Raw genomic sequence first — 24601 nt, 5'->3', positions numbered from 1 at the left:
CTCAGAGTCATTCTTCTTCCAAGCGGGATCTCAGGCAAGATGACCATTTCCCCAGATACCATTACTATCATTGCCATGCTAGTTTATCGCTTCTATCGTTTATGTCTCGTTGCCTACCACCTGTTAATGCCATGATTACCTTCAACCTGTTCGACCTAGCAAACCACTGATTGGCTATGATACTGCTTGCTTAACCCTGTTGGTAGCGTTGCTAGTTGCAGGTGTAGTTGCTTCCATGTGATAACATGGGTTCCTTGTCATATCACCATATTAATGCTATTTAATTTAATGCACCTATATACTTGGTAAAAGGTGGAAGGCTCGGCCTTTCTAGCCTGGTGTTTTGTTCCACCTTTGCCCCCTTAGTTTCGGCTACCGGTATTATGTTCCATAAATGAGCGCTCCTAACACGATCGGGGTTGTTATGGGGACCCCCTTGATAATTCGTTTTAGACTAAAGCTGGTCTGGCAAGGTCCAACATTGGTTCTACATTTTCCCAACATAATAACTCTGTTAACACTGAAATGCATAGGGCGTCATGAACCCGAGGAGTAATTTTTACATAAACAGGGGGGCCAGTGCTGATGGTGTTGGTCCCAAACGGTCTGCCTGCGGGGCCACCGCGAGGAAACTCGAGGTTTGGCACTCGTAGCTAGTTCCATCCGTCGTGTCCTGAGAACGAGATACGCGGCTCCTATCGAGATCGTCAACACACCGGGCGGCCTTGCTGGATTAGTTTTACCTTTGACAAGATATCTTGTGCATCGGGATTCCGGTGATGCTTTGGGTAATCTCAGAGTTGAGGTTTTCCACTAGGGAATCCGACGAGATCGCGAGCTTCGTGATTGAGGATTTCTATGCGACTTGTGGTAATTTGTGATGGATTAGTTGGAGCACCCCTGCAGGGTTAAATCTTTCGGAAAGCCGTGCCCGCGGTTATGTGGCAACGTGGAAACTTTGTTTAACACTGGTTCTAGATAACTTGAAGTTAACTTAATTAAAACTTGCCAACTGTGTGCGTAACCATGACTGTCTCTTTCGTGAGTTCCTTCTCCGATCGAGGACACGGTGGGGTTATGTCTGACGTAGGTAGGTGTTCAGGATCATTCATTTGATCATCAGTAGTTCACGTCCATTATGCGTAGGTCTTCCCCCTCTTATTTCTTGTACTCATAAGTTTAGCCACCAAATATATGCTTAGCCGTTGCTGCAACCTCACCACTTAACCATACCTCACCCATTAAGCTTTGCTAGTCTTGATACCTTTGGAAATGAGATTGCTGAGTCCCCTGTGGCTCACAGATTACTACAACACCAGTTGCAGGTACAGGTAAAGATCACTTGACGCGAGCGCGTTGATTGTTCATTTGGAGTTGCTTCTTCTTCTTCATCATCATCGATCTAGGATGGGTTCCAGGTCGGCAGCCTGGGATAGCAAGGATGGATGTCGTTCTTCTTTTGTCGTTTGTTTTCGTCCGTAGTCGGACCCTGCTCTTACTCTTGATGATTATGTAATGTACTGATGTGACTCTGATGTAGCTTGTGGCGAGTGTAAGCCAATTCTATATATATCTCTTCTTTTCAGTACATGTACTTGTAACGATATCCATTCTTGCGACACGACGAGATGCGCTTCTATCCCTGACGAGGCCTTCGTGCCAAACGGAGGATAGGGTCGCATCTTGGGCATGACACTTTGGCAGCACGTTTCTTCAATATATATGATGGGGCTCCAATACTGGCGTCAGAGGCGCACGGACCTAAGTATGACTGGTTACAACATTTCAGGGTTAGTTCCTACCTCGCATATCTTTCAAAGGTAAATGTTTCAAGTTATGAACTATGACTGGTTACAACATTTCAGGGTTAGTTCCTACCTCGCATATCTTTCAAAGGTAAATGTTTCAAGTTATGAACTAATTCTTTCTCCTTACATGATTGCAGATCGAGAGATTTCCAGGTTATCCACAAGTCCCTTTGAGTGCTATACAGATTACTCGTAGCCTGGACGCGTACCTATTGTGGCTTCTCGGGAAGGAGATGTTCATAGAGAACCATGTCACTACTTTGAGCGTGCGTTACATCCCCATTGCACTGGAAATCGTGAGTGCTGAGATGCCGGAACAGATCACACCGAGGAGTTGGGGATCTGCGGTATTAGCTGCTACCTACCGAGGTATGTGCAACGGTTGTCAGCTCTCCACGGCCAAGTCGGCCATTCTTGGTTGCCCGCTATTTTCACAACTGTGGTCCTGGGAGAGGTTCTCTATTGGACGACCAAACATAGATATGGACCATAGTTTTCATGTGGGCAACATGTTTGATGGTGATAACATCGACTTGCCAACTTGCGGCCTGTGTTGGACGCGTCACAAGGTATGTCCCCTGGTATAATGTTATCCACCTTCTTAGTTTACACTATGGTTGAAACTAACTTATGTCTTGCGCAGAGAGGGTATGCTAGTGAACAGACTAGGCGAGCCTACACTGCACTAAATGAGCAGTTCGATACATACACGGGAGTTATTTGGCAACTGTACATGGAAGCAACCCGAATTTCGAGATATCCCGGTGGTATTTCTGTGCTATGCACGAGAGATCGGGGTTACTGGATGACGAAATCGAAGATTATCTTCGATGTCTTTGTTGAGGAGATGGCGCAGCAGCGCATTATGAGGCAGTTCGGTCTTCGACAGCTCACTCCTCCGCCGTCTACAGAGAACCTGCTGTCAGTAGTAGTTCACATGTATTTTATACTAACTATATATTACATTTTGTTTCTCTATGGCCTATGGTTAAACATCATCATAAATTACAGGATGACAAGGAAGGGAACCAATAGGACACGGGCTCAGTGGCTACACAGGCTTGAAGATACATAAAATAAGATACATAAAAGAAGATACATTAAGATGCAGAGTTCATATAAAAACTACATAAAGTCGTCGTCATCCTTAGATGATGCTGAGCTCTGGCCCTTCGACGAAGCGGTACTCTTGGCCTTCGTTGATGCTGCCCTCTTGGCCTTGCTACTCGGCATAAAATATCGTCTTCGTCCTCGCTATCGTCAATCCATAAAAAGGGATGTTTTACTCCACCTCCACCGTGTATGTGGTGGACTTTCTTATTCCATCTTTCATTCAACCGCAGAAGTTCTTTCCGAATCTCCTCATATGTCCTTGCAGGCCACCCCTTCCTAACTAATGCGTGAGCAACCTCATTCAGTAGCGTGTCACTACTGATGAGTTCGTCCCATGAAACTATTCTATTGTCTATCTTGAAATTGCTAGCCAAGCGTAGAAGACACTCGGACATACCACTGTGAAAACTACGATCGAAAGGATAATGAGACATTGTGAAGACACTCCTTACCCACCTTGCTGTGGAGAGGGTTTTATAGGTGCCGGAGAGCGAGACAAAAACCTAATGGCGGGAAATAAATGGCGGGAAAGCGAGGCGGGAAATAAATGACGGGAAAGCAAGGCGGGAACAAAATGGCGGGAAAGCTATAGGCGGGAAACTATGGCGGGAAAGCGAGGCGGGTAAGATAAACCTTGTTGGAATTAAAATACAACTTCCTGAAATTAAGATACAACGTGCTGATACAACTTGCTGAAATTAAGATACAACTTGCTGAATTTAAGATTCAACAATTTTAGGATACAATAAAATTAATCTACTGAGTCCAGCGTGGATATTTTCCTTTTCCATCACCGGCTTCTTCTGCTGCCTTGGCCGCATGAGCCCTTTCTCTCTTTCTCTCCCTCTCAGCTTCACGGGCTTGTTCCCGCTGTCTGTAAACCTTCTCCAGCCGAAGTTTCTCTTCTTGGTTTTTCCTTATCATCTCATCAAGAAAAGCCCTCTGCTCCACACAGTACTCTTCCCACTCTTTCTTCTGCGCTGCTTTCTCCTCTGCTTCAGCCTTCTCGTGGCGCTTTTCCAAGTCCAAGCTAGCCCATGCACGGTGACCTCTTTCACGAATCTCGGTCACCGCCCAGTCCGGCATTTCCGTGTCAATCCAACGATAGTACATGCAGAGAGGAGGAGGAGACTACAATATATATATATATATATATATATATATATCAAGTAAACAATAATATCAAAAACATATTTACTCTGCATAACTTGAGCATACCGGAGGCCTGAGGTACGCAGAAATAGGTTCGGGCGGATCAGATTCATAATTGGTGCACATGAAAAACTTCATGCCCAACCAATCTGAAAAATCCGTCACCTCCTTCACCTTGCAGAGATCACCACACCAACATCGAACTGCTTCCACCCCCCGAGGCAAACTCGCACTCTTCATTTTTTTAGGCCTGATACTCTGATTCGAGCAAGGCAAACTCGTATTGACTAGATGATGGAGGAAGGCAGTGGTAGTGTTCTCAAGTGAGGCTGGATGATGGAGGAAGGCAGTCCAATGCCTCCTTTTATAGACTCGGATGACCAGGAAGATGGCGGGAAAACGAGGAGGGAAATGAGGCAGGAAAGTTTTGGCGGGAAATAAGAGGGTCAAAAGTTGGTGGGAAAAGAAACGGGGAAAATTTGGCGGGAAAGGTGGTGCGAAAAATTTGGCGGGAATGGAGACATGGAAATATTGGCGGCAACGGAGGAGGGAACGAAATGGTGGGGAAGATTGGGGGAATATGGGCGGGAAATGGATCCGGGAAAATAGCTAAGGTTGAAAAAAAAAATTCCCATGCACCTATTGGCTTAGCCAAGACCAATTAGTCCTCTCAGGAACTTATTGGTCTTGTCTAGGCCGACAGGAACTAATTGGCCTAGCCAAGGCCGATTACTCCCTGTCATCCACCCACATGTAGGTTGATAGGCCTGTTGGCCTAGCCAAGGCCGACTCGGACTAATTGGTCTTGGCTAGGTCGATTAGTCCCTATCGGCCACGCATAAACCGAGGCACATATATTTTTGAAAAATTTCACATTCGAGCATTATTTTTGAAAAAGAATAAAAAAATGCAATATTAAAAAAATAGCCATTCTACACAGGGCAGCAAATGCCTCGCCGAGTGGACTCAGGCATGTCGGCCTCTTGTGTACCGTGGCGTGGGAATCTTGAACCTGGCCTTGCATGGTGCTGCTCTCCGCATCATATGGCTTTGGCAACAACGCAAGTACCCGGACAAGCCTTGGGTTGATCCGTCGTTCCCCGTTGGCGTGTTTGTTTTCAGTACCTTCATCAGGATAATCTGATACTCATACAAGACGCTGATTTGGAACTCCAGAACGCTGATTTGGAACTCCGGAACACAGTCAAAGTGCAAGCTTCACGCTTGGCTTGCCCATAGTCAAGATGTTATTAGGATTGTGCACGAGTCAACTGACTATTGATGTGGATCGTCCATCGGTCACGATGTTATTACGACACATCCTTCCATTTTATTACGTTGTAAGCATATCTTAACGGGTGTCTTTCATAGCACAAATTAATATCAGATGATGTTCCTGAATACAAATAGATGATTGTAAGAATCAAAACCTCATACCCAAGTGTGTTTACACCCCTAAAGGTTGTTAAGGTCGGGTTACAAAAATAAACATTTAATTATCTTGCAAGAACTTGTTAGAGCCATAGACGTAGTACACATGCATCCTCTCGTTTGTTTGATAATTCAGTGTCACTCTTTGAGGCAAAGACAGGAAAACCTTGGATATCCAAACCAAATCTCGAAGGGCAATAGTACTCATCCTTGCGTCACCGTCGCCGCATCTAGATGGATATGGCCATGACATGGATTTTCATTTGTTGGGACCAATGACTTTAGCCTAGTACGGCAGCAGGGAGACATCGTAACGACAGGACCATCGCTCCTCAACTTGCTCAATAAAGGATATGACAAGAGATCCACTCCAAACATGAACATCTTGATGACAAATCATTCAATAGTCGCACCTGTCGGTACTCCACACTAGGAAAAAAGGCACTAGTAGATTGGTGGGATGTCTTTCCACCTTAGACCACCGTCACGACACCGTGAGACGGCCGCCCATGTTTTGACATGGATCTGCCCGCTGCCACCCCACACCGGCGCGAGTTACACTACAACATCCACCAAACTATTGAAGCCACTACCCTGGTGCTCGCTTTCGACTAGGAATCGCCGCTGCACCATGTTAGAGCATATATCTCCATATGTGGTTTTGGTAATTGATGACAATTCCTATGGACTAATGGTTGCCTTAAGTTATATTTATAGGATTTGTCCATAGGCACTTCTTGAAGTCCATCTGTTGGGTTCAAGGAGTTTATATGATGACCAAGATGGTATTCAAGGTATTATCCAAAGAATGGTCATAGAGACACTAGGTTGATCAAGATCTCAGACAAAGAGTAAATCAAGATGATCAACACACAAAGCGTATAAGATGTACCGAGAGGGATCAAGTGATCCCATGGTATGATAAGCATTGTCCATTACATGTTTGTATACTAACCCATGGTCTTTGTGAGACTCCTATGTGGGGGTTAGGTGTGCTTCCATGGGCTTGCGTCAAAAGGAAGATCTCATACAACTCATGAAGGATGACGTCAAGTGGCGATCGTCATCAAGATTGTGGTGTGCAAGTTCAAGTGGATCAGCACGAATATATCATTGAAACTATTGTTAATGATCATGTGTTGATAAGGACAAGCTCATGTGCTAACAAGGACAAGATCAAGATAAGCATTCCTGAGCACTACATGCTTGATTCTTGTGGATGTTCACATGGTGGACAAATGAAGATGAATACATAAGCTAGGCTTTCCACATTGTGTATGGGAGAGCTACTTGAAGACTTCATCATGTCTTTCTTTCAACTTGAGCCAAGAAGGAACAACAACATCAAGCTCAAGTGAAAGGGCTAACTCAAAGGTATCAGTTCCTTTGATGTTAGTTGTGCGGAGTGATGATGAGCGAATAAAAGTATACACTCAAGTATGGATCATCAGTACCCCTTTTATGATTCTTGAGTCTTTAGGGATGCCGCACTATTAAGAGGGGATCACAGGTTTTGCGATGAACTTGCTCAAACTACATCTCCACTGTTCTGCTCAGACCACATCTCCACTACTCTGCTGTTATCTGAAAACAGAACTAGTGCCTCGGACATCCGGCTTCCTCCGGACGTCCGAGGGCCGGACGACCGACTACTTCGGAAATCCGGAATCCTATACCAGAGAAATCAGAGCCATATAACTCGGACTTCCGGCTCCCTCCGGACGTCCGAGGCCCGGATATCCGACCAGCTTCGGAATTCCGGAACTATGCACCAGAGAAACTTGTGCCATATAACTCGGACTTCCGGCTCCCTCCGGACGTCCGAGGGCCGGTCAAGGGTCGGACGACCGACCAGCTTCGGAAATCCGGAGCCCTGCACCAGAAGAACATAAGCTCTATAACTCGGATTTCCGGCTCCCTCCGTACGTCCGAGGCCCGGACGTCCGTTCCGCTTCGGAAATCTGGAATCACCCACCAGTAGCAGTTGAGTCGAATAACCCGGAATTCCGGTTCTCTCCGGACGTCCGGTCACTGTTCAATACACAGTATTTTCAGTCATATCTACAGGCCTCGGACGACCGACCCGTGTCGGAAGTCCGACCCCTCGCGGACGCCCGGACGTCCGGCAACTGTCGGACGTCCGGACCCTGTGTGACTTAAAGTGCCCCCAACGGCTGGATTTCACCCTCCACTATATATACTCTTCTCCCACCTCGTGAAAGACAGTCCAACACAGCCTTATCCTCATAAGAACACATTTCCACCTCACACACATTTGCTCACTCCAAATCTTAGATCCCAAGAGCATTTGTGAGCCCCTTTGAGGTTTGTTCCAATCAAAAGATAGATCGTCTCCCTCTCCTTCTCTCAACCCAAGCTATTTGTGATTTGAGCAAGTTTTGAGCATTCCCCGTGGTCTTGTTACTCTTGGAGGTTGGAGACTCCTAGGCGGCAGGAGTTCTTCGGAGAGGAATCAATCCGTGTGATTTCCCCCGGAAAAGTTTGTGAGGGTTTGGAAGCCACCTCAAAGGCTTACCACTAGTGGTTGAGAAACGCCTTCGTGGTGTTATCTCAAAGGGAGAATAGGGTGAGCCTTCGTGGCGTTGGTGTGCCTTCGTGGTAACATCCACCTCTCTAACGGTGACTAGCTTCCCTCCAAGGAAGTGAACATCGGGATACATCTTCGTCTCAGTGACCTTGGTTATCCTTAACCCTAACTCCTTACTTGTGTTTTACTTGTGTTATTTGAGCATACATACATTGCATATTGCTTGTGCTCATTATATTGTGTTGGCCATTTCTTGTACAAGATTAATCATTCAAGCATACCCTCTATATCCACACGTTCATACTTGTAGCCTTTGATATATCGTGTGATATAGTGTGATCCAGTATCTTGTGTTGTTCACCTACTTGTCGTATAGCTCAAGTAAGTTTGTGTAACTTACTTGTGCTTGTTAGTAACTGTATTGTGTCCATCTTTGTAGATCGTGTTGTTGATACACGTTGCAGTGCCTAGTGCATTTAGGATTTGTGCTTGACAAGTACCCTCTTAGTGTACTTCCGCATTAGGTTCAAGCCAAATCCGAAGAAGTTTTTAAATAGCCTATTCACCCCCCCCCTCTAGGCGTCATCGAGGTCTTTTCAATTGGTACCAGAGCTAGGTCTCTCTTTAATTAGGTTTCACGACCTAGAGAGTATTGATGTCGACTATTGGATTAGTGCACAATGACATCTTTGACTTTGATGGCACAAATTATACCCTATGGAGAATTCGTATGCTTCATCACTTTCGGGCCATGGGTCCAAATACTTTACGAATTGTTCTTGTAGGGATTGCCGACAAAAAGGATGATGCATCTTCATCTACTAATGAAATGTATCTTGATTGTGAGGCCTTTCTTGCCATTCATCGAACCATAAGTCCTGAAGTGTTTAAGTCTATCTCGACTTGCAAGTCAGCTCATGAAGTTTGGACTGAACTTGAAGATATATATGGTGGGTCCAATCTTGATGAAGACAGTATTATGATGAAGGAGTTGGTGTATGAGCTCTTCACTCTTTTCGATCTTAAAGAGTCCACCACTACTTCCATATCCGATTGCTTGCACACCTCAGCATCTTCAATCTCACAAGGTAATGACATGGTCAGTGAAGAAATATATGTTGATGAAAATGTCAGAGCCTCTATGGACACGAGCATATCTAGCACCACACATAGTGTAAATTATTGTGCTGATAGGTCATGCATTTCACCTAAAGATCCCTCGACAAATGTCTGTGGTGATATGCCTGCTTCCTCGTGTCCTCTTGATCAAAATATCTTGTTTCTCCCTAGTTGCTCTATGACTAATCATTTAGGGGATATCAAGAAATATGAAGTACTTTTGACTAATGAAGAATCTGGTTCACCAAAAGAATCATCATCAACTCCTCCAGTTCACATGTGCCTCATGGCAAGAGGTAATAATGAGGTATCATCTTCCATGTGCAATAACGATGATATTTGCGATGAGGATGATGATGATGACTTGACTGAAAATATCTATGTGATCAGTAAAATTCTTCATAAAGCTAAAAATAACGCTCTTCAAAGATTCCAAGATGTTCTTGCTTACTTTGAAAATTGTAATGATTCACTTAATCATGAACAAGCTAAAAGTGAACAACTTGAACATGAACTTGAGAAGAGTCATCAAGCATGTAGAGACTTAAGATCTTCAAAAGGAGAGATTGAAGTTGCTCATGATAAACTTAAAAAGGATTTTGAGGTCCTTCTCCTTGAATGCAATAATGTCAAGGGAGAGCTCATCAAAACCTCTAAGATCTATGAGGAGATTCAATCTACTCATGAGAAGTCTCTATTTACTACTTACTCCTCTCATATTGTTGATGATACTTGTACATCTAACTCTACCTCATTTGAAGTATCAACATTGAAGGAGAATGTTGAGCTACGTGCTCAACTTGATTTACTAACTAGCAATTATGGGAAGTTGGAAGAAAACCATGTAATGCTCACAAGCTCTCATGCCGATCTTCTAACATCCCATAATGTGCAAAAGTTAGCTCATGAGGCTATCATCACCAAGGTAACATCAAGCGAGCCTCATGTGGACAATGGCACTACTTCTAGTCAAAGTACTATATTTCCCTGTGCTAGTCCTCGTAATTCGTCTACTCATAATGTCGCTACCTCGTGTGATGAATTACTTTCCTTGCCTTGTTGCTCTAACATTGAAGCTTACACTTCCTCTAGTAGTTGCATTGATACTAACCGTGCAGAGGAAATCAAAGAGCTCAAGGCCCAAGTCACTTCCTTGAAGAAAGACTTGGAACAGTGTCATGAAGGGATGCCCACACTCAACAACGTCCTGTGTGAGCAAACATCTCCGAATGACAAAAATGAGTTTGGAGTAAACTCAAACAAGAACAAGAGGGGCCTAGAACAAGTCAAGAATTCGACCAAAATCATTTGCTTCAAGTGCAAAGTTAAAGGGCACCATGTTAGATCTTGCCCTCTGAAGACGAAGTCTCAAAGTCACAAGCAACAAGGGAAGCGGCCACAAACTCAATCACATATTCAACTACAAGTTGAAGGAAGGCCTCTTCCTAATAAGACCCAAGCCAACACTCCCCGAGGTGTGAAATCAACTGGGAAGAAAGCAAAGGGTAGATGTTGCTACTTATGTCGTGAGAAGGGTCACGTCGCTTCGTCTTGCACAAGAGGTAACTTATCCAACCCAATCACTATTGATGATATCTATTCCCTTGGGAAGGATAAGGTTGGCAATGTGTTTTCCAAGTTTGTTGGTACTCAAGATGGTGTCAAGAAAAGAACCATTTGGGTTGCCAAGCCTATTGTGATTAACCTCTCAGGACCCAACGTAGTTGGGGACCAACAAGCTCAAACTTGATCAATAGGTGACTATGGAGGACATTAGAGACTTGGATACATAATGAAGAATTAAGGGGTCTTCATCATTCATATTATCTCAAGCCAAGTCATTTGGATTATCGAATTTCTATCTTATATCCAATGTGCCTCCTTACGGTAACTTATACTTAAATTGTTTACATTGTTAGGTGCTTGCCCCTTTTGCATGTTGTGGTTTTGTACCTTGCATGCGTTTGTATATGTTGTGCTTCCAACTTGCTTATCTTGAGTAATCAAGTATGTGTATGTTGGTTTGCACATCATGTACATGTGAGTCTTGTATTGAGCCTATTTGCATCTTGTCTGTATTTTTGTTGGCTCTTGTGAGAGATTAATGGATTATCCCATTGTGGGGGAGTGATGTGCTTTGCACACCTCACAATCCTATAAATGTGTATACATGGGGAATACCACTTAGTTTTGATGCTTCAAGATTATCTAGTGTTTATGTGGTATGTCTTACTCATGAGAAATTCAAATTCTATATGGTCCATTAAGTATCTCTTGTTGGTTTTAATTTGCCACTTGCTAGTGTTATTGGTTTATCACATTATGGGGTAGTAATATGCTATGTGCATATTACAAACCTAGAAAATGTGTACATTTGACGTATTGCCACTTAGCGTTGATATTGTAAATTATCTTGTTCCTAGGTGGCATGTTAGCTCTACAAGTGTCATTTGCTTGCGTTTTATGGGTAAAGATGATCTTGGATATATTTGTGATCTACCAATGAGTATCATTTCAAAAAATACTTCTTGTCCTTGACAATTGGTATTCCCATCATGTGATTGGAATTGATAATCATCTTTACATTGGATTTTGTGTTTCGTTTATCTTTCTTGCCTCTTATGAATCTATTTTTAACATGTCTAGTGTGGTTATAGATATAGAGAAAGTGATGATCCCATCGTGTGTGTTTTGTATTCAAATGCAAATTCTATATAATGCACGTCCCTTGGGGGAGCTATCCTATTCTCCTTAAAACACTCTCTTTATTCACCCATCATAAAATCATTTGATCCCCATCCAGTGTGTGTTGATGGGAGCAAGTCTTGCTCTTTATGATGCTTTGTGCCATCATGAAAATTTGTAGAGGGCTTTGTTTGTTGGAACCTAGCTCTCTCTTGGAAACTAGATACCTCGTGTTTGTTTTCCTTCAATTGGTTTCTTGTTGCCTTCTATTTGGCATGTGTCAATGGATATCTCATTCCTTGAGGTATCTTTTAATTGATACCCTTCAAGTGATAGTTCTTTTGTTTTAGGATCTTATTATCACTTGATACCTTGTCTTTTGATGACTTATCAACTTTGTGTTGAGTTGATTCTTGAGAGTCTTGAGCGTGCGTATCTAGCTACTATATACAACTTCTTTTGCTTGCTTTCCTTCTTTGACCCAATATATAGGGGAAACTCCACCTTGTCATAAATTGGCTAAAGTGTGCATGAAATTCAAATTCATATCAATATGCACATATGTATGTGGAGTTTGTCCTATGTATTGCTGGTTTTCTAACTCTTTGGTCCCAATGAGTTTGGGCACCATTTTGTTTGTTTTGTTGTTCCAGGAACAACTGGAGATGCATTGGATGCTCGGCTCACCTATAAGGAAGGTGTTGAGACCATGTGATTATTGGAGCCAAGTTAGGATGATCAAAGAACAACTATCTACTACATCAATCCAATGTTGTCTCGGTAACAAGTATCCACTTCATGCATTCTTTTCTTGCAAAGGCCCCAACCTGTCTTTTCTTTTCCAGGTTGCATCATAGCATGAATCTCTTGATTCGTTCTTGTAGTACTTGTTTGCCTTCTCAAAGCATCCGAACGATGATGTCTTACTACTAATTGGGATGTCGTTGATGTTCGTATGTTGGAAGTTCATATTATACAATAAGAAAATATTAGGCCATGTGCTATGCTTCCAAGCAAAAGATCTCATTGATATATTTATGACTTCCTTTTTGGATATCTAGTTTGTTCCTTCTTGTAACCATTTTGTGTGTATATCCTTCTTTGTGGATATATATCATCATGATTGTCTTCTACTTAGAATCTTTTACACATAAGAGAAGTTACATCTCTAATTGATATCCTCTTTTCTTTCACGTCCATCGTTACATTTCCTTTTTCAGTTTTTGGTGGCTTCGTGAAAGGATTTGTTTTGAGTGCGTATCTTATTTCCCTACATCTTGATGCACACTTTGGCCGTGAAGATTATTTTTCCTCATGCTTGTCTTGATGAGGGTTTTGCCATTTCAATTAGTATCCCTCCTCTTGACAAGGTTCTTACTTCCTATCTTCACAATGGGTTGTCACAAGCGTTGGTTCTTATTTTGTTTATTAGTAAGCTTGTGAACCCATTTTCTAGTATGTGTGTGTGGGAATGATATGTCTTGCACTTTGTATCTCATTTCATCAAGACTATGTGATGAGCAATGCTCATCCTTATCTTAGTCTTCTCAAGTGCTTTGCCATGACTCACACACATTACTTTGGTTGAGCTTATTCTTAAGTTGCTTCCTTTACATGTTGCTCAACCATTTGTTTTGTGCAATTGATATGCTTATTGTCTCATCTATCTTCTTGCACTCGTTGTGTGATTTTATTAATTTTGGGGGAGCAACGATCCTATTTTGTGCACCTGTATCAAATACAAAAATCTCGTATTAGTGCACAAATCATGGGGAGCTTCTCTAGTTTTTGATAAAACACTCTGTTGCCTTTATCATAATATCTTCTATTCATGTGGTCCGAAGGACCATATGATTGTTTGTTCCATCTGGAATCTTTTGATTGCTTGCCTCTATCTTTGTATGTCCTGGTGGCATACGATCCTTTTATTTGCAATCTTTGGGTCCTCAATATAGTTTGTTTTCCTCCAACTACTTATCATTGTATTTGTGTATTTTTCTGCACTCATTTGCTGAGAAGTACACACTTTTTGGAGGACCACCTACTATATTGGCTTTCAAAACTTTTCGTCCATTTTGGCAATCGATGCCAATGGGGGAGAAGTTTAGAGAGTTTACTTTGGATATGTTTAGAGGGTTTTGCTTTTATTGCGTAAGCATTGACATCTTGCACACATGCATTATTACCTTGTATGTGTGCGCTTGGTTATGCTTATTTCCTTATATAAACTCTCTTGAAGTGGTTGTCTTCAATTACCAAAATGGGGGAGATTGTTAGAGCATATATCTCCATATGTGGTTTTGGTAATTGATGACAATTCCTATGGACTAATGGTTGCCTTAAGTTATATTTATAGGATTTGTCCATAGGCACTTCTTGAAGTCCATCTGTTGGGTTCAAGGAGTTTATATGATGACCAAGATGGTATTCAAGGTATTATCCAAAGAATGGTCATAGAGACACTAGGTTGATCAAGATCTCAGACAAAGAGTAAATCAAGATGATCAACACACAAAGCGTATAAGATGTACCGAGAGGGATCAAGTGATCCCATGGTATGATAAGCATTGTCCATTACGTGTTTGTATACTAACCCATGGTCTTTGTGAGACTCCTATGTGGGCGTTAGGTGTGCTTCCATGGGCTTGCGTCAAAAGGAAGATCTCATACAACTCATGAAGGATGACGTCAAGTGGCGATCGTCATCAAGATTGTGGTGTGCAAGTTCAAGTGGATCAGCACGAATATATCATTGAAACTATTGTTAATGATCATGTGTTGATAAGGACAAGCTCATGTGCTAACAAGGACAAGATCAAGATAAGCATTCCTGAGCACTACATGCTTGATTCTTGTGGATGTTCACATGGTGGACAAATGAAGATGAATACATAAGCTAGGCTTTCCACATTGTGTATGGGAGAGCTACTTGAAGACTTCATCATGTCTTTCTTTCAACTTGAGCCAAGAAGGAACAACAACATCAGGCTCAAGTGAAAGGGCTAACTCAAAGGTATCAGTTCCTTTGACGTTAGTTGTGCGGAGTGATGATCAGCGAATAAAAGTATACACTCAAGTATGGATCATCAGTACCCCTTTTATGATTCTTGAGTCTTTAGGGATCCCGCACTATTAAGAGGAGATCACAGGTTTTGCGATGAACTTGCTCAAACTACATCTCCACTGTTCTGCTCAGACCACATCTCCACTGCTCTGCTGTTATCTGAAAACAGAACTAGTGCCTCGGACATCCGTCTTCCTCCGGACGTCCGAGGGCCGGACGACCGACTACTTCGGAAATCCGGAATCCTATACCAGAGAAATCAGAGCCATATAACTCGGACTTCCGGCTCCCTCCGGACGTCCGAGGCCCGGATATCCGACCAGCTTCGGAATTCCGGAACTATGCACCAGAGAAACTTGTGCCATATAACTCGGACTTCCGGCTCCCTCCGGACGTCCGAGGGCCGGTCAAGAGTCGGATGACCGACCAGCTTCGGAAATCCGGAGCCTTGCACCAGAAGAACATAAGCTCTATAACTCGGATTTCCGGCTCCCTCCGGACGTTCGTTCCGCTTCGGAAATCCGGAGCCTTGCACCAGAAGAACATAAGCTCTATCACTCGGATTTCCGGCTCCCTCCGGACGTCCGAGGCCCGGACGTCCGTTCCGCTTCGGAAATTTGGAAAGACAATCCAACACAGCCTTATCCTCATAAGAACACATTTCCACCTCACACACATTTGCTCACTCCAAATCTTAGATCCCAAGAGCATTTGTGAGCCCCTTTGAGGTTTGTTCCAATCAAAAGATAGATCGTCTCCCTCTCCTTCTCTCAACCCAAGCTATTTGTGATTTGAGCAAGTTTTGAGCATTCCCCGTGATCTTGTTACTCTTGGAGGTTGGAGACTCCTAGGCGGCAGGAGTTCTTCGGAGAGGAATCAATCCGTGTGATTTCCCCCGGAAAAGTTTGTGAGGGTTTGGAAGCCACCTCAAAGGCTTACCACTAGTGGTTGAGAAACGCCTTCGTGGTGTTATCTCAAAGGGAGAATAGGGTGAGCCTTCGTGGCGTTGGTGTGCCTTCGTGGTAACATCCACCTCTCTAACGGTGACTAGCTTCCCTCCAAGGAAGTGAACATCGGGATACATCTTCGTCTCAGTGACCTTGGTTATCCTTAACCCTAACTCCTTACTTGTGGTTTACTTGTGTTATTTGAGCATACATACATTGCATATTGCTTGTGCTCATTATATTGTGTTGGCCATTTCTTGTACAAGATTAATCATTCAAGCATACCCTCTATATCCACACGTTCATACTTGTAGCCTTTGATATATCGTGTGATATAGTGTGATCCAGTATCTTGTGTTGTTCACCTACTTGTCGTATAGCTCAAGTAAGTTTGTGTAACTTACTTGTGCTTGTTAGTAACTGTATTGTGTCCATCTTTGTAGATCGTGTTGTTGATACACGTTGCAGTGCCTAGTGCATTTAGGATTTGTGCTTGACAAGTACCCTCTTAGTTTACTTCCGCATTAGGTTCAAGCCAAATCCGAAGAAGTTTTTAAATAGCCTATTCACCCCCCCCTCTAGGCGTCATCGAGGTCTTTTCACACCCCCTTACTCATTAGCGCCCGACGTTGCCACTTGCGGCATGAAGCTCTCCTCCTACGATTGTTGCAACCCTCACACCATATGGAAAACATTGCACTAAATGTGATAACTGTCGTCGTGCTTGTAGTTACAGTGAAGTGCATGTAGTTGTGCCATCATGCCCCATGATCTCCTTGACACTGTCGTCGAGGGCCGCTGCCACCGCCATGAATAGCCCTCACAAGATCCATTCATCGTCATCCATACTGTTGTGACGAATCAAAGGTCGTTGCCCCTTCACAACCGTAGACTGCCATCGCCCCTTTACGACCTCGGCATCCAGCTTGTGCATGTATCACACAATATGAACAACCACCACCGTCACCTTCAACTACTATCGAGGAGTGGATGTCGGTCACTTAGACAGAAGCCATGGACGACCCTTTTCCCCGATGTTGTGGTGTTCACTACTTTCTTGGGATCTAGGAGTCAAGTAAAATATTTGTTATGCGCTTGAGTTCGGTAATTTTGCTTCATGGTCCACTTAGGAACTTAAGATTCTTGTTGCACGGTCTCTGCCAATGCGTTGAATACCCTTCGTAGTCTTCTTTGTTGGAAGAATACCCTTTGTAGTTCCTTGGAATTGAATAAAAAATTCTTAGCTCGCATGTCTGTTTTTGCTAGGATATATATCTTTTGTAAAATACTTTGGTATGCTATTTCACGCTATGCCCATTTTGTTGGGCAAAGCTTGCTCGTCCGCTACCATACTATGTTATATGGAGTCCAAGTCGATACACTAACAAGCATTTGGTCATCGTCACGTATAACGCTTACCACCGCACCAAACATGTATTTCACACTATAGTAACATATCTGCTAATTTTCGATTCATTGGCTCGTGTCCTACAACATAGACATGGATCTATAGAAGAGAGGCATTATATATGGATGTGGATGTGACGGATTCATTATGTGGACCTGTTAAATCAAGTCAGTAAGCGTACAAAGGACAATATATGTGTTGCGGGAGTAATGCCAGAAGTAAACAAAACAACCACTCATCGCATAGGAATCTTCGGCTATAAAAGATAGCAAAATATGGATTGCAATGGTGCATGTCATAGACACTGGATTCCACCTTTTTTCTCAAAAATAGGTTAATTTTTGTTTGCCATGTCCAAACTAGTAAGATTTATCTGAGTTTGTTATGGGTTTGGGAGGTACCATGGATTTGAAAATGTTGGAGATGTGCACATATGCAAAGTTAGTATAATATGCGATCACATACTTCTTTGAAGATGGTATATGAATATTTTGGCTTATGTTCGCTGGGCTAGGCAATGTTGCACGACACACCAAAAAATGGAGATAAAATACGGACCTTGTAACAACGATTGTCATGGTCGTGGTCCTTACGTATATCTGAGGTTCATGACAATGGGAGTGATATCTTAGTGCAAACAGGTTCCGTAGTTTCTCGACCACTTAATTTTACCTCAAGTAATTAATTCAATTATTTTTTTGTTGCTAATAGGCCTTCCTGGTGCATCATGCAAGTATTTTGATTCCTGTAACGGAGCTTATGGTGCATCCCTGAGGCTGACTGGCCGCAATCCACCAAGAGACAAAAATGCCTAGCATCCAACCATTTAGTGTCACATGGGCCCGATTAAACCATTTCACTTAGCCCAACTACTAGCATACATCGCCAATAAACACCAGGACCCACTTGTCGTGACACATATGTAAGGGAAGATTTGGTATTTGAGCCGAATGGAGGCGAGGAATTAGGCTGCTCATAGTGAGGAGTAACTTAGCCAAGTAACATGCACATGTTACTAGTCTATGTTACTACCTCCATAGTGGGTAGTAACATTTGTGGGATGTCATATTAATTAGGATATAGACTCATTTTGTATTGGTATGTGTGCTGTTACTGTAACATAGCTAGTTACCACAAGCACCTCTCTCCTCATTAACTCACTGCCACATAAGCAAATTTGCATTGTAATGTGTGATGTTACTACTATGTTACTCCCCACTATGGCCAGCCTTAAACTCTAGATGGTGGCACACTCGGATGTAACCGGCCATGGTGGCACGCTCGTATGTAACCAGGCATGCCTTCGGCTCTGGCAATAAATGTTTTCAAAGCTGAGAGACTAGTAAAATGTTTTTTATGGACGTATAGTATCTGCTTGCGAGCTAATATGCTTTGGTTGACCAGTAAATTTGAAAAAAATGATACTCCCTCCGATCCAAAATAAGTATCACAACCTTAGTTCAAAGCCGCGACACTTATTTTTTATCGGAGGGAGTAGACACATTTAAAAAAAGTCTGATTTTTTTGTATGATAAACATAAAGGAAAATAAATTTCGGTTGCTTGCAAAGTTTCATCATGAAATACATTCGTGGAAGTCAAGGAAAAAACAAGATTGATGCTTTGAAAATGGTACTTTGGAAATCACTTTGGAGTTTTTTTCTGCCACGACTTCCATGAATGCGATTCCAGGAGGAAACTTTGCAAGAAGTCCAGAATTCCTTAAAGTTTGCCTCCAATAAAGTTTTTTTTTTTTATTTTACTGTTCATACGAGGAGCATTTGAGCTCAAGCTGAGAATGGTACTTTCGGTTCTTTATGCTCTTTCGTTTGGTAATTTGGGCTATTGGTTTAGTTAGGATTGTTGTTCCGCAATCTCTGCAATGATGCATTAAATACCCTTCATATAGTTTTTTTTTCTGAAAGAATACCCTTTGTAATTGCTTAGAGTTAGATCATAATTTCTTAACTCTCATGTCTGTGTTTTTTTTCTGCCATATGTTTTTTTAGTAAAATGTTTTCGTAGGCTGTTTCACAGTATGCCCATTTAGTTGGACAAAGCTTGCCTGCCCGCACCCATGTTGTTTTATATGGAGCTTATACACCAACATACATTTCATCATCGTCGCGTAACACTTGTACCACACAAAATATGTATCTCACACTGCAGTAACACACATGCTAATTCCTGACTAATTGGCTCATGTCCTACAAAATTACATAGACATGGATTTGTAAAAACGAGATGGATCATATGGATATGAATGTGACGGATTCATCATGTGGACCAGTTATATCAAGTCAGCGAGCTCAAGATGGTCCATATATGAGTTGCGGGAGTAATGACAGAAGTAAACAAAAGAACTATTCATCGGCATACAAATCTTCGGCTATAAAAGACATCAAAAACTTGGACTGCACTAGTACCTGTCATCAACACGAATCCCTCGTTGATTGACGAAAATAGTCAGTTTATTTGTCATGTCCAAAATAGTAGGATTTTTTGAGTTTGTTATAGGCTTGGGAGGTACCCGGGATTTGAAAATGTTGGCATAATATGCGATCATGAACATATTTGGAGATGCTGCTGCTATATTCCAAACTCCTCTTATTGGGCTAGGCAATATTGCACGCTTTACCAAGAATTGGAGATAATGTGTAGACATGGTACCAAGAAAGTGTTGTCCTAATTGTTGTGTACTCCCTCTCTCTACAGAAACATAAGACCGTTTAGATCATTATAGTATTCTTTGGTTGCCATTAGGAGTTCCTGGTGTATTATGCAAGTGTTTTGATCCAATCTTTTAGGAAAATTGAGTACATTGAGTCTTGTGAATCTTGTGTAGTAGTCTGGACTCGCGGTGAATAGAGGTTCATAAACCTCCTTGAGGCGATGGAAAAACAACTAAAACAGTAAATAGTACATAAGAAATTGACTCAGATGTTAGATCATCCGCCTACAGTAGTGCTTAAGCTTATGATGCACCTATGCCCAATTGACATCCTTTTTTTTCAATCTTGTAAAAGTTGTATAACATAGAAAATATTGGCATGCGAATAATTTGGCATGCACCGTTCTTGTGGGCCTGGTGCGGGAGCTATCCAAACAACTCCTAAGATTCAAAATGGCTTATATGCCAATTGAGGAACTAATCTTAACAACATGATCTAGTGGGGATTGATAATATGTGTGTTATTCAAGAAATTATGTACTTTGATATGCGTAGAGACACCCATTACAAGCATGAATAGTAGATCCACAAAGTAGGATCAAGTACTTCAAAAAGATAGCACCCACACAATAGTATTGTCTTTTGCATGCTTGTATAATCCCATATAATAAAGTGTTTCTACACTTAAAGTGAGAAAAGTTGGCACTCCGAGAAAGAACATTGCCATAATTTTGCGGTATCTAATTCAACTGGACTTCTCTAGGCCGGACAACAAGAGTAGAGGAAATCAAGATGTGGTATAAATAAACTTGAATCCTAGACCTCACACTAACCTAATTTTACAGTTTGCCTATTGCATCAAATTGGTGCTAGACACGTGGATCGACCCAGTTAAGGCATTCATTATTCGCCCGACGCACTTTTTGTGCAGTGGTTTCACTAGTTTTCCCCTTAGTTTGTCGGTTTTCCTTCATTTTTTCCGGTTCTCTCGCCCCCCCTTTTTCCCACCCCAGTTTCCATTTTTGATCCTTCTTATTTTTGTCAGTAATATGCATTTCTTGTGTGTACTTGAATATTCCTTCTTCAAAAAGGCTATGTGAATATTTTTTAGAAATAGACAATAAATATTTTAGTACGTTTTAAACTTTTAAATAAACACAGGGAGAATAAATCAGGAGTTAACACTCTAAACACCGGCAAATACCGCCCATAATTGGACATGGTGGCTTCATAACCGCTGAAGGGTTGACTTATACGTTTCCATAGTTTCGAGGCCAAAAAATATTCCAAAATTGAATTAAAGGATATGGTTAACAAAAATGGGTTTGTCCATGAGCCTTCGCAACATCGACGAAGAAACCAGAGGAGGCCGACTCACCACCTAGCAACCAGAAGACGCGACCCAGACACGAAAATGCCCAGCATCCAGCCCATTCATTCATACCTTTTGCTGTCCCATGGGCCGGAAGAAACAGTTTCATTCGGCCCAATCACCGGCCCGGATCGCCAACAATCACTCGGACCCACCCGCAGTGACACACGCGCGAGGGCAAAACCGGCATTTGAGCCGAGCGGTGGAGGCGGGTGGTTAAACCCTAGCTGGCGGCACCCTCGTATATAAGCGCGCGCCCCTTCGCCCCTCCGACCCTCTGAGCTTTCGGCGGCGGCGGCGCAGCACTCACGATCTCAACCAGGCGCACTCTCCTCCTCCCCCTCGCCGTCGTCGTCGTCTCCGTTCCACCGCCGCTCCGCGCAACCATGGTGCGTTTTCCTCTCCCCTAATCTATTAGGTTGCTGCAGCGATCGGCCGTCGCAATGTTTCCTCCTTCCCGAAATAGCGCAGATTCCGTAGATTCACAGCAGCTGCGGCGTTCGATTGCTGGACGCTAGGGCAGATGCGCTTCGAGTTGTCTCATGGTTTGGCGCGTCTTGTTAGATTCTCATATGATTTGGATGAAGCTGTGGCAGGGTTAGGTATTTCGCTTCAATTTTACCGTGTGGATGTTAGTAGATGCCGGGTATGCCGCTGAAGGACTGAATTGCATTCAATGTCGCTTGGTGGAATGGGGTAGCTTTGATGAATAAATTTTACTCGCTGGAATGACAGCGGTTGGGGTGTTTAGTTTAAGAAAACTGAATTGATCCCCATCCTTGTTGGTTGGGTTTTCATGGTTGTTATCTGTTTTCTAGTTATGCTGTTAGGGTCAGACCATCTCCGGGCAGTTGGTTTGCACAATATCATGTAACTCAGTAACTCTGCTGCCAGTTTGTCAGCTTCTACCAGAATATACTGAAACCCATGGCAATCAGCCACTAGTGACATAACCCGATCCTCCTACGGCTTCACATGGAATTTTTACATCTTGTTAGGCTGTCTAACAAGTGCTGCAGAAAACCAAAATGTTCTGTAAATGCTGCCATTCAAGTTAGTTAGCGAGTTATTTGATGACCAAGTTTGTTTGTTGTTGCAGTCTTCGAAGAGGAAGACCAGGGAGCCCAAGGAGGAGAACGTCACCCTTGGACCGGCTGTCCGTGAGGGGGAGCATGTCTTTGGCGTTGCTCACATCTTTGCATCCTTCAATGACACCTTCATTGTAAGTATTTTCTCCTTTCCGCCCGTATGCAATGGACACTGTTGTCTCATGTCGATTGACTCTTAATCTCATTACGCAGCATGTCACTGACTTGTCTGGGAGGGAAACCCTGGTGCGGATCACTGGTATGTATCTTTGCCTATGCCATTACTTGCATTGAAACTGTTAGAGATGGTACTTAATATATGCTCTGTTATTCCTGTAAACCATCCAGGTGGCATGAAGGTCAAGGCTGATCGTGATGAATCTTCACCCTACGCTGCTATGCTTGCATCTCAGGATGTCGCTACCCGTTGCAAGGTAAGCATCCTGAAATATCTAGGAATCACTTACAAATTGTTCCTATCACCAGCTGTCTTCTGTGGTATATCATTAGACTGATGTTTGCCAAGCTATGTCTACATGACCAGGATGTAATCCTGGGTTGCTCTTTTGTGATGTCTTGTCTCAGAGTTGTTTCTGTTATTTCAGGAGCTTGGTATCACCGCACTGCACATTAAGCTCCGTGCTACTGGAGGCAACAAGACCAAGACACCTGGACCTGGAGCTCAGTCTGCTCTCAGGGCTCTTGCTCGTTCTGGGATGAAAATCGGGCGCATTGGTACGAAATGCATCTTCTGATGTAGTGTTTGTGGAAGCACATATGTCCATGTTATTGTCCTTGCATGTGCCTAACCATTGGTTCTTGTGCTGCAGAGGACGTGACTCCAGTTCCCACTGACAGCACCCGCCGGAAGGGAGGAAGGAGGGGAAGGAGGCTGTAGGCTATCTTTCAACTCTACTGGTGGCAATCAAGAAACTTGCTCCTCTCTGGGTAGTCCTGCTGTTTCTATGAATGTCAAGATGAGCTTTAATTTTGCTCTGTTGAGGATCATTTACTGTTAGTCCAACTATGAATGTTGCGTGGATCCTATTTTTGGTTCAGAAACTCGGTATTTATGCGTAAAACTAGCTTTTCAGTGTATGGAAAACCTTGAAATGGAGTGATATCTTTGGTCACATGGGTGTTTAGTCCTTTTGGTGCTGCGATGCTGGTTGGAGAAGTACATCCCTTGTGCCCAACGCTTTGAAATCACTGTCTTAGATGCGTTGCTCTACTCCATGTTCCCAACGCTTTGAAATAACTGTCTTTTATGCGTTGCTCTATTCCATGTTCATGTTCCACGGTTTACCTTCATGTAGTCCATTTTCTTTCTTTAAACCTCCGGATATGTACACGGCTTTTGTACCCCTGCCTTCGCCCGAATATGCCTGTTGGTGGACGAGCTACTTTATCGTCGTTGCCGTCCATGCTGCACTGTGATTTGTGTTCGTGGGGTCCTGTCCCCCTCGTATGCCTCATCATATGTTTCACCGAACAAATGCGCCCAAACAGTGCCCCGATGACCAGCTGCCCCGTTTATTTTTGCTTAGTCAACACGTCCTTCTGCAGTGTATTTAATGTACTAAGAATAACAGTAAACACACTAATCATCTGTCAGTTAGCATATTTGTATTATAAACTTGTAGATCTTACTTGGTTAGTAGTGTTTCCAAATTTATGGTTTAATCAAAGCGCCCTAACTATCCCTGATAAACATATCTTACTTGGTTAGTAGTGTTTCCAAATTTATGGTTTAATCAAAGCGCCCTAACTATCCCTGATAAACATACCTTTTTATGGCAATTATACAACACTAAGACAACAAATGTTTAATTAAGCATTTTCATTATTCCAACAAGTACACTAGCTTAGCGTGTTCCTTTTAAAAACAATCCCATGGTCACGTCAAATCGGCAGGCGGTATGGTCTGTCGCGACGCACAGTGGACGGTATGGTCACTGGCGGATTCCTGTGCTGTCACTCACCATCTGACCCATTTATGTGCAAAGGCCAGAGCACGGGTACGTCGTCTTCTTCGATCTCTAGCTCCACTCCGCTTTGCCAGGAACACCACTTCTTCGATCTCTAGCTCCACTCCGCTTTGCCAGGAACACTACTGGTAGACTCGCCCGAACTCCCCCCCTCGCCCGGCGTTCAACAAGTTGACGGACGCTGTTCTACCGGAGCCACCTTACTTCG

The 24601-nt window shown here is 43.0% G+C and overlaps 1 protein-coding gene across 1 annotated transcript; it reads left to right on the top strand.

The window, feature by feature from the left end:
- The first annotated feature begins 21570 nt into the window (after window positions 1-21570).
- Window positions 21571-23538, top strand: LOC123408599 (40S ribosomal protein S14-like). The gene is made up of 6 exons (XM_045101669.1): window positions 21571-21706; window positions 22417-22539; window positions 22619-22664; window positions 22754-22839; window positions 23011-23140; window positions 23236-23538. The coding sequence occupies exons 1-6, from the start codon at window positions 21704-21706 to the stop codon at window positions 23301-23303; spliced, it is 456 nt and encodes a 151-aa protein (XP_044957604.1). The 5' UTR covers window positions 21571-21703; the 3' UTR covers window positions 23304-23538.
- Window positions 23539-24601: the final 1063 nt, after the last annotated feature.

Source organism: Hordeum vulgare, chromosome 7H, assembly GCF_904849725.1.
Source record: "Hordeum vulgare subsp. vulgare chromosome 7H, MorexV3_pseudomolecules_assembly, whole genome shotgun sequence".
Classification (NCBI taxonomy): domain Eukaryota; kingdom Viridiplantae; phylum Streptophyta; class Magnoliopsida; order Poales; family Poaceae; genus Hordeum; species Hordeum vulgare.
Note: the sequence above shows the minus strand (reverse complement) of the source record. Positions and strands in the feature narration are given on the sequence as shown.

Excerpts from the sequence above, each read along its gene's own strand:
- LOC123408599 (XM_045101669.1), top strand. Across the intron at positions 22,540-22,618 it reads CCTTCAATGACACCTTCATT|CATGTCACTGACTTGTCTGG; the intron begins GTAAGTATTTTC and ends CTCATTACGCAG. Across the intron at positions 23,141-23,235 it reads GATGAAAATCGGGCGCATTG|AGGACGTGACTCCAGTTCCC; the intron begins GTACGAAATGCA and ends CTTGTGCTGCAG.